The sequence below is a fragment of the Protobothrops mucrosquamatus genome, unplaced genomic scaffold (assembly GCF_001527695.2).
Source record: "Protobothrops mucrosquamatus isolate PMUCROS unplaced genomic scaffold, P.Mucros_1.0 scaffold1814, whole genome shotgun sequence".
Classification (NCBI taxonomy): domain Eukaryota; kingdom Metazoa; phylum Chordata; class Lepidosauria; order Squamata; family Viperidae; genus Protobothrops; species Protobothrops mucrosquamatus.
This window is the reverse complement of record NW_015387949.1, coordinates 108,673-119,258: the sequence shown is the minus strand read 5'-3', so window position 1 is coordinate 119,258 and position 10,586 is coordinate 108,673. Positions and strand designations below refer to the sequence as shown.

General features: G+C 40.2%; 1 protein-coding gene across 1 annotated transcript in view; it reads right to left on the bottom strand.

The window, feature by feature from the left end:
* Window positions 1–11: 11 nt before the first annotated feature.
* LOC107294047 (cell division cycle protein 27 homolog) overlaps window positions 12–10,586 on the bottom strand; it is a gene marked incomplete in the record, with an annotated part of 101,938 nt that continues 91,363 nt past the window's right edge. The window contains 5 exon segments of the mRNA XM_015823253.1: window positions 12–131; window positions 3,694–3,874; window positions 5,347–5,421; window positions 7,587–7,715; window positions 8,252–8,337. Of these exon segments, the coding sequence (XP_015678739.1) occupies window positions 49–131; window positions 3,694–3,874; window positions 5,347–5,421; window positions 7,587–7,715; window positions 8,252–8,337 (554 nt within the window).

Below are 10,586 nucleotides of genomic sequence, written 5' to 3'. Positions count from 1 at the left end.
CAACAGAATGAGTCAGTCAAACATCCGAACTCAGAATCCACTTGGGAGTTAAAATTCATCACTTTCTACTGCATGGAGCTGTGTGTCATCTGTGTCAGTCATGCTACTGGTCTGAGACTCATCTGTGCCAACTTTTGAAAGAAACAATGCACAAAAATAAAATTTATTTATATTATTTGCACATTTCACAAGCTATAAGGGCGACATTCTATACAGGTAGTCTTCGACTTACAGCAGTTCATTTAGTGACCATTCAAAGTTACAATGGGACTGAAAAAAGTGAGTTATGACCATTTTTCACACTTACAACCGTTGCAGCATCCCCATTGTCACATGATCAAAATTCAGACGCTTGACAACTGACTCATATTTGTCACAGTTGCAGTGTCCCAGGGTCATGTGATCACCTTTTGTGACCTTCTGACAAGCAAAGTCAATGGGGAAGCCAGATTCACGTAGCAGCCATGTTACTAACTTAACAACTGCAGTGATTCACTTAACAGTTGTGACAAGAAAGGTTGTAAAATGGGGCAAAATTCTCTTAACAACTGTCTCACTTAGCAACAGAAATTTTGGGCTCCATTGTGGTCATAAATCGAGGACTACCTGTAATGGAAAGACCTGTTTTCCATTATACTTTTCATATCTTATTTATACATTGTTCCCACCCAGTTTTTGGAGACTGTTGGCTTTTTTCTTGCTCTTTCAAGGCTCAAGTACCATGCAATTCCCAAAGTTACGCACAAAGCCTCAGAACCTGAACTAATCATGTCTGAGTGGGCTGATCCTATTCTAATTCAGTCTACATGGATAGTTTCAGTTCCAATTCTATAACACAGTTTTTCAAACAACTTTGATATAAATAGTAATTGGAGCAGGCATTTAGCATTTAGGCAGCACAGGAATTGTAAATGAGTTTCACCACGTATTATTTTTGTTATAACCTATGCAACCAACCTGTAAAGCTGGTTAGGTTCATAATCCCCACAATGTGAACCCTGTGGGTGGAGGGTAGGGAATGATTAGCTTGAGTTAAAGTTCCTTGCTTAAGGCTACCTGGATGGTTAATTTATTGCAGTTTTATCCCCTCCTCCTTTCTTCCCCCTCCTCTCGTATCTTCACAGCAGCACATTTAGGAAGTTACAACCACACTGAAAAAATGTCTATGGAGATTCTCAGTCATCCCGGTCATACTGTAGTTGTCCCAAAGATGCTTTTTCACGAGGCAACTGGACTTGAAAAACAAGATTTGAAAAACAAGAAAATCCAGTTGCCTCGTGAAAAAGCATCTTTGGGACACTGAAAAAAGTGACTTATGACTGGTTTTCACACTTACGACTGTTGCAGAATCCCCATGGTCGTGTGATCAAAATTTAGGTGCTTGGTAACTGGCATGTACAGTAGTGGCCAAAATTGTGGAAACCTTTTGGGAAACGTGTACAGTAGAAATGCCACCTTTGGTTAAATTTCCACCAATTTTTCTTCTAATTTCTTTATAACTGTAGCCTTGTTCACTGAATAATACTATTTTACATCGCTTTCTGGGCAACCAGTCAACTCCTTGCACCATTACTTTAATTTTATTACGTTTTACAAGCTCACTAAATGAAAGAACACAAAAAAAACCCAACCAACTTGATAGCGATCACATAACACACTGACAAATGTCCTCCTCTCAGCTTCAATACATGACATCAATAACTGAATCCTACTGTGATCTGATTGGCTCATTGCCAAAACAAGATGACACCTGATTGGCTCTCTAAACACTCATGCTCATTGGCTACAATCAGGTGAAGGAAAGCTACCTGATATCAACCAAGCAAGTTGTGCTTCCCTTTTCTGGTTATTTGGCTATAACCTTTCATAGAATACAGTACAGATAATTGAACAAACTTTGTTGCATTACATTCTTGATTAAATTATCTTTCCATTGATATATAATTTTATGGTACTACTCCCCCAAAAAAGTGGTGTTATTAGCCAGCTGGCTTCCGAGAAGCAAAGTCAATGGAGGAAGCCAGATTCGCTTAACAGCCACATGATTCACTTGCCAACTGCAATGATTTGCTTTACAACTGTGGCAAAAAAGGTCGTAAAATGAGGCACAACTCACTTAACATCTGCCTTGCTTACCAACAGAAATTTTTGGGTCAATTTTGGTCATACGTCAAAGACTACCTGTAGTGCTTCCTGATTCATAGCTGATTTTCAGAGTCCCTTTAATGTACCAGGGGAAGAAAGCTCAACAACTACAGGTTTTCTTCTACACCTCTTGCACTGAAGTGCAAGAAATACAGCCTGGGGGTCACGTAGGGTCTGCCACCATCCTTTTTGTACTACCAGAATCCCTCCAGAGTGAGCCAAACAACAGGATCTATTTTTATTTTTATTTTGCATGTTAGAAGTCAAGCAGTTTAAGCAGCAAAGAGGCATTTTAAGCTTTGCAAATCTTAAGGTACCCATTTCATGCTTTTAAACCCTTCAACGAGGAGCGCAGTGGCTCCGTGGTTAGGATGCTGGGTTGGAGGTTAGCAAGCCTGTGTTCGAGACCTGAGTGCTGTTGCGTGGTGGGGTGAGCTCCCGTCATTCACTGCAGCTCGATGGGGACATGAAAGGAGCACCCACAGGCATCACCAGGCAACGGTGATGTCACCGGCTAATCCTTTCAACCCGGAAGCACCTTAAACGTTGCCTCCAACACAAACGGGACAGGGGAGACCCTTCAGCCCTCTTTCCAAGTGGGTCCTCACCAAGCCACACAAAACCTTGTGCAGCCAGACTCACAAAGTTGCACATCCCCATCTCAAATGATCAGATCCTAAAATTTTACAGATGCCAATTTTTAAAGCGGAAGCACAAGTGATTCTAACTTTCTCAGGCTTGATGGTATTGTGCTTGAATATTGTGTATTAATTGCTAAGGCCTTATACAAAAACTTAAGATGGAAGTTCCTTTTAGAAGATTATACTCTGATACTTCAGATAGTTCTGGTGCTGAACTTATTTGCTTAGTTCCTATTAGGCAATGATCAGGTCTCTTTAGTAGCCCAAAGTCTAATTTCATGTCATTGTTATAATTTGCATGCCCAACTACATGGCTGTACCCAGTCAAACATGGCTGATCTCAAGAGGCTATGCAAAGCTGATCGTAGATAATACATGGAGAGGAGACCCCAGGAAACACCAGAGCTGTAGGGTAGACTAGAAAGTCAAAATATATTCATTCCAGTGGCAACCTTTTCTGTACCATTTCCAAGATGACCTCATGGATGTGTTCATGAAATCACCATTGAGCTTTATTCAAAAAACTTTACCTTTTATAGTTTGCTTAAATAAACGTGGAAAGAGAAGAATGACAAGAAAAATAATGTTATGGTATTCAAATAAATTTGCTTGCTATCTACGGGATGGGGTTATTTAAGGTTTGAGGCTCTCTTCAAACTTGGTTAAAAATAAGAAAGCATTTTCAACTATTTCCAGTTAGAAGATAGAGTGACCATAAGAAAAGGAAAAAATACATTTTTTTAGAATTCTAAGAAACTGCATAAAACTATGCTACTGTATATAAAATAGTAGCAGTGGTAAACTTCAGGACTGTTGCTACAACACTCTTTTCAAATTATCCAAATAGAAAGTATCTCTGTTTACCTCAAGAGAAGAACAAATAAAACAACCAATGGGAAAAACCAACCTGAATCATATGGACAGCATTCACTGATCTGTTGTTTTTGTGTTACAGGCTCTTCATCATCAGGTAGGTACTGCTTGTCAATGGCCTCTTTGATCTGGTTGTTGGCACCTTTGGGATCCAAGTCCATTGCCCAGGAAAAGTTCATCAGTGCAAGATGGGTCTGCCCCAACTTTTTATAAACCTAACCAAAAAACCCCCAAAAGGTGTACTCATATGAACTTGGTATGAATTTTTATTTCATATATTTTATATCTACTAGTGCTATTTGTAGGCAGTTTGTCATCTGTAGAGGTCATGGCTACCAGGACATCTGTCATACCCCTAAATGGCACTCTTCCCCTCAAAGTTTATATACAATAAAAGTATTTTAAAAATCAAACATGTCAAAAATGGAAAGAGATTGTTATATCTAATGAGGAATAATGGTATTAGAAACTGGTACCCAGCAGCAGAAAAGATTGTGTCAACCGTCCCACCCAGTCATCTAGCAAAGAAAGACTCCTGGCCATTTGTTTTGCCAAGAGTATACTTTACTGAAGCTTAAATGGTTACAGAAGTAACTAAGCTGAATCTGAGGTGTTCCCGTGCAAACAACAAAAAGGAAAGTTCCCTCTTCCCTTCCCTTCCCTTCCCTCCCCCCCCCCCCCCCCCCCCCCCCATGCTAATGTCAGGCTTTCAGCTTATGAAGCTTGGATAGGTGAGATGCAGCCATGACAGATTGCAAATTTCTCTTCAATTCTGGATGAGGTACTCCCCACCAACCCACTAAAATAAGAAACAGCACTAGATACATAATATATGGGATTGCCTTTAAATATTATTCATAAAGGTAAAGGTTTCCCCTGTCCAGTCGTGAACTCATATTTAATTCAAAAATAGAGCTGCTGCATTGCTAAGTGGGGCTGAAGAGGGAAAATACCTCACTGGTTCTGTCAGACCTTCAAGGTAGACCAGACCTGAACACCAAGTCATAAATATTAAAACTACTTTTATTATAGGGTTAGAGTAACAGAATCTTGCAAGTATGAATATGCATCTCCCCTTCCTGTCTGTACCCTAAAGAGAACGAGGGAGGGTCCAATCTGACATGCTTTCTTAAATTCCATTCCTGCTTTGGCCTGAGATTTCTCTTATCTGACTGTAGCTGCAACTCTTTCTCCTCTTCCTCAAGGTTATTCTCATAGCCCACTACAGGTCCTTGAACGACACCGTGTTCTAGTCTATTTATGGGATCAATTTAAAATGCCAATGCTTATTTTTAAAAGTCCTTCCAGCTTGAGAGAATCAGGCTGTCTCAGGAATTGTCTATTACCATATGTAGTCCCAACCCAAAAATCAATGGCGTCAATTTTCCAAACAAACCTCACCTCCTAGCCTTTCCTTTTGTAAAGCAATTGCAAAGCAAGTCTCCACAACCAGTCTGTCCTTGGCTGCATAGCTGTCAAACCATTCCCAGACTTTCTCCACAATTGTACATGGGGCAAGAAGGTGCCTTCAAAGTTAGGAGGAGACCTGGTTGCTCACCACAGTGGACAGTACTGCTGAAACACAGTGCAGTACACTTGGCGAGCATTGCGTAACATTATCATCAATATTAACCTTTTATCTTTTTACAGCAACAATTCAGAAAATAATTCTCAAAACTGTTTTTACCTTTCCTATCAAAAAGTAAACAAGAGACTCTTTGGGAACAATCTGCTTCAGTTCTTCAAGTTCTTGCAAAGCATACTGAAAGGGAAAAAACTGAGTAGATTTTCTAAGGGACTGCAGCAATATAACTTAAATATATACATCAAAGAAAAGTGGTCTATTCAATACAATAAAGTCAGTTTTAATTTCTGTCTGATTTTTTTTATTGTTTGACAAATATATTTGTTGTGGTATACAGGTAACCTTGCTTACTGACTGCCTTGTTTAGTGGTGTTACAATGGTATAAAAAAGCTTTGAGACCAGTCCTCACATTTATGATCGTTACAGTGTCTGCAGTCACACAATTTCTATTTGGGTGCTTCACTTTGCACATTTACAACTGTTGCCACACCCTACAGTCACATGATCACCATCTGTGTGCTTCTCAACTGGCTTGTGACAAGCAAAGTTAATAGGGAATGCAGAATTAAAATCATAAGTCACAGTCATGTGATGTTTCATTTAATGACTGAAGTGAGATCATGAGCCCGTTGCAGTCATGTGAGTTTCTGCTTAGCAACCACAGTGCTTAGCAATGGAGTTGTCAGTCTCAATTGTGGTCACTAAGTGAGGACTACCTGTACAATTTGCAATGTTACAACGGATCTAGAAACCCAGAGATTAGTCTACTGATCACTCCAAAATTTGACACATAAGAGACCAAGGAATTCAGCAAAGTCTTGAATGGAAAATATACAGGTAGTCATCAAGATACAACTGTAATGGAACCTGTCAGGACCATCTTAGGTGAAGAGTCCCACCTAACAATCCCCCCCATCCCTGCTCTCCCCAATAAATAATTAAACAAATGCACAAGTCATTAAGTGGAGCATGGGATGCCTCAGGAGGAGGCCCTCGGAGGCCTACCACCGGCTCAGCCCCCCCTGCCCTAGGTCCTCCCAAGGCCTCTCCCACCCACTCCGAGATGCCCTGTGATCTGCTTGCCGCTCCTTGGGTTCCCATTGGGTCCTCCCAGGCCTTAGGACTGATTCCCACAACACCAGGCCAAGCACCCTCCACTTAACCTTTGAAGAGCTCTGAGGCTTTACAGAGCACTGGAATGTATTACTTCTTTTTGTGGCCATTTTGTCCTACCCAAAAATGGCGGTCATGTTTAGGTTGCCGCCGTACAGCCCGTGGACAAACTGTTTCATTTTGCTGCCTTAACAGGGTCTGTGCAATGCTGCAGCTTTCTGCAGCACTGTGCAGACCTCGTTAATTCAGCAAAACAAAGCAGTTTATCTGGCAGCCAGCATTTTGTCCCAGTCCACAAGTTCGGGTCACCTCTGCATAGCCCAGGGACACGTGGCCTTCCCTCCTTCCCCAAGATGAGGTCTGGAGAGCTTCAAAAGGTAAATGCAATGGGTGATGGGGATGTGGGGAGCATGTCCAAAATCTGCAGGGTCCCAGCTGGGTGGGATGGGGTGAGCAAGGCGGGGGGGGGGGCACTGCAGCAGCCCTGTGGTTGGTCATAAGGGTGAATGACCACAGGGGTGCTACAGCCATCGCATTTTTGAAACAGGGTCGTATGTAATTTTGGAGTGTCAGTTGTAACTTTGAACGTTAAGTAACCTGTCATATCTCAAGGACTACCTGTATTCTATTTCTCTATCAAGCAGGTGAATCTAGAAGAAAGTGTAATAGTATTCAAAAAATTAAGAGTGACAACAAGCAGAGAATTCCCATGACTATAACTAAGACAGAACAAATTAACTGCTGGAAACGTTTTAGGCACTTGGTCAACTGACTAAAATCCTAGTGGAATTAATAAAAAATTCTCATCATCTTACTATACGATGATAACAGAGATTTAAAATGTTCCCTATGAAACTGTGCTTTTTATTTAGTATCCCTATACAGTAGCAGTGTTTCCTTTCCCCAGTTTAGGAATAATGTTTTACCATAAATAAATATGATACAGAGCAACATTCCTTTTGACCAAGCAAGCAGCACTCCTGGAACAATGGAACACAGTTTTGAATCGCCAGCAGAGAAGTTTTCTTAGGGTCCTCAAAATTTAAGGCTGTAAAGAATCTACTGTGGAACAAATCTCACTAAACTCAGCAAAATACATTTAGGGTTGTTTTGTATGCATTTTGCAATTAGCTTAAATGGATATAGCTAGTATTCAGTTTTTTTGAAAGGAAAAAACAGTTGCTTTCCAAAAAAATGAAGCATAGTTCCCTCCAAATATATTACTCACATTGTACTTCTCATTTGCAAATAATACTGAGGCTCTATGGAATTTGCAGAGGGGGTTCTTGGGATCAATGTTAATGGCTTTGTTCAGTGATTCCAAAGCCTTCTCAGATTTCTTCAGGGCATGCTGAACCTGAAAAAAAGGAAGGGCATTTTAACAGAATTGGAAGGGACCTTGGAGGTCTTCTAGTCCAACCCCCTGCTCAAGCAGGAGACCCTATACCATTTCAGACAAGTGACTGTCCAATCTCTTCTTAAAAACCTCCAGTGATGGAGCACCCACAAGTTCTGAAGAGTACTGGGCCTAAAACAGAACCTTGGGGTACCCCACTGCTTCCTTCCTTCCATGTAGATGTAGTTCCATTAAGGACTACACATTGAGTACAGTTTGTTAGCCAGTTACAAATCCATCTGGTGGTGATGCTGTCTATCCCACATTTTTCTATCTTATGAAGGAGTAAGTTGTGGTCTACTTTATCAAATGCCTTACTGAAGTCCAAGTAAATTATGTCCCCAGCATTTCGCTGGTCTGCTAATTTAGTCACATTATCTACATACTGTATACTATACATATACAAATACATATATATTTTCAACATATATATACAACACTAAGGTGGTCACTGTTCATATTATACATCAAACCTGAATGAGAAGTGATTTACTTACAATTCCAATGTGGCACAACAAGACAGAACTCTGAGGATTAATATAAAGTGCTTTTTGGAAATGCATTTCTGCAAGGCTGAATTTCTCTTGTTTGTAGTAAATCATCCCCAATCCATACCTAGCAATGAAAACAAAAACACCCCCCCCAACAATGTATAATATTACTACCAATGGTCAAAGAGGAACCCTCAACCTTTCTGAGCAAATGGATATACTGTACTTTGACATTTGAGAGAGGTTAATGACTTCTTTCACAAAATGGATGCTATGATGGATATGGCTAATTATAAAACATCAATTTCCTGGACGGTAAATTGGTGAGGCAAAAATTAAAAAAAAACAAACAAGAGTGCAGCCTGAACTCCATACAGGTAGTCTTCAACTTACAACCACAATTGGGATCGGAATTTCAGTTGCTAAGCAATGCGGTTGTTAACCAAGTCATCATGTGACCGGACCTGATTTTATGACCATTTTTACTGTAGTCATTAAGCGAATCATGTGGTTGTTAAGCAAATCTGGCTTTCCCAATTGCCGCTGCTTGTTGGAAGCTGGCTGGGAAAGACACAAATCGTGATCACATGACTGCAAGATGTGGCAACTATCGTAAATGTGAACCGGTTGCCAAGTGCCTGAATTGCAATCATGTGACCACAGAGGTGGTCCAATGCTCATGACTTTCAGGATGGATTGTAAGTGACTTTTCCAAAGCCATCCTAATTTTGAACCATTGTTAAACAAACAATTGTAAGTTGAGGACTACCTGTATGCTAATCCACATATTTGCTACTATAAAGCATAACTAATTACTTGTTTTACAGAAACCAAAGTGGTGATACAGAAAAGATATATAAAAACATTACTAATACACACATACAACCAAAACAGCACGTGAAAGATACAAGTATCACAGAGACATAATTCCTTAACATTTTCTAGCCTTCAGGACTTTTTGTTCTCATTTCAATTTCCTTTTTCCTTTTTCCAGAATAATACTGTAACAATATTATAGTTCAGCATATGCAGCACCTAAATTTCCTGGTTTCTTTAATTAGAAAAAATAAAATCGGGAGGGACTGCTTTGCCTTATAATCAGAAAGGGAATTTTTGGAGTTTCCGGTGACATCGCTGCAATATGGACTGGGGAAATGATTCTCCTCTCCCCGGGTCTGATTTCTACCAGCTGGTGGGTCCAATCGGACTGAAAGTCCCCCCCTAGAGGCGACTGCCAAAGGGTGAAACTTTGAAGTTTGCGGGGCAGCGGTAGCTGGCCCACTGGATCCAAAGGAGCCCTTGGAACCGGCAGGAAGAAAGGCTGACCACATTCAGGCGGTTCACCATTCTAAAGCGAAAGCAAACAGCTCACCTGGGTGAGAATATCTTCTTCTTCTCTCTCTGCAAGTGGATACCAGTTTTACGAACAGCATTTCAGCAGCTTTTGAGAGCGAAGCCCTTAGCTTTAGGGAGGGGGGTGAAGTTTTCTTTCTTACCCCCCCTCCTGAATTACAAGCGGCGGTTTAAGCCCCTGGCAAACTAAAAACTTACCATATCGTAAAGCTGTCTGAGGCACAAAAGGATAACTTGGGAAGCTTCTGGCTCTATAGATTTTTTTTGGCTACTTTTTGTTTGAAAGCCATCACAACTTTTACTTTTTAAATCTTTAAACTACTTTTTATTTTTTTCCCTTTAAATATGGTGGGAATGGACATCTAATGCCATCTAGTGGTGAAATTGAGAATTATGTCCAGCTTCCCCTGATTGGAGTTAACTCAGATTAAAATTTGGCTGTATGCCCAGACACCGCTTATCTGAAGGTCCTTGAAAACTTTGCCTGAGAAAAAAAAGATTTCCTTTGGTTTGCCTGGTTTTACAAGATAGACTATAATTATAAATAAAACTGTACTTAGAGCCATCTGACTCCCCTGGATTATAAATACAGCTTGATTTGGAACTGTTTTAAGCTGTCTCTGAAGAAGTGAATACCAAGAAACTCCTTTGAACAGAACTCTGTGGATTATAAATTTTGGCATTTTTCTTTTTTTATTCTTGGGGCATTTTTTTCCTCTCCTTTTTCCCTGGCCCTGCTGCTATTATTTTTTATTTTATTTATTTTTTTATTTATTTTTATTTATTTTATTTTAAGACTTATATGCCGCCCTTCTCCCCACGGGACTCAGGGCGGCTCACAGCATATTAAAACAACATAGTACATTTCCCCAATAAAAGCCAATTAAAAACCAAATATTTATAGCTGTGTCTCTTATTAAAATCATTAAAAATTATCCCTATTTAAAATTCACCCTAGGTCAGTCCCGCTTGCTGAAAAAGCCATGTC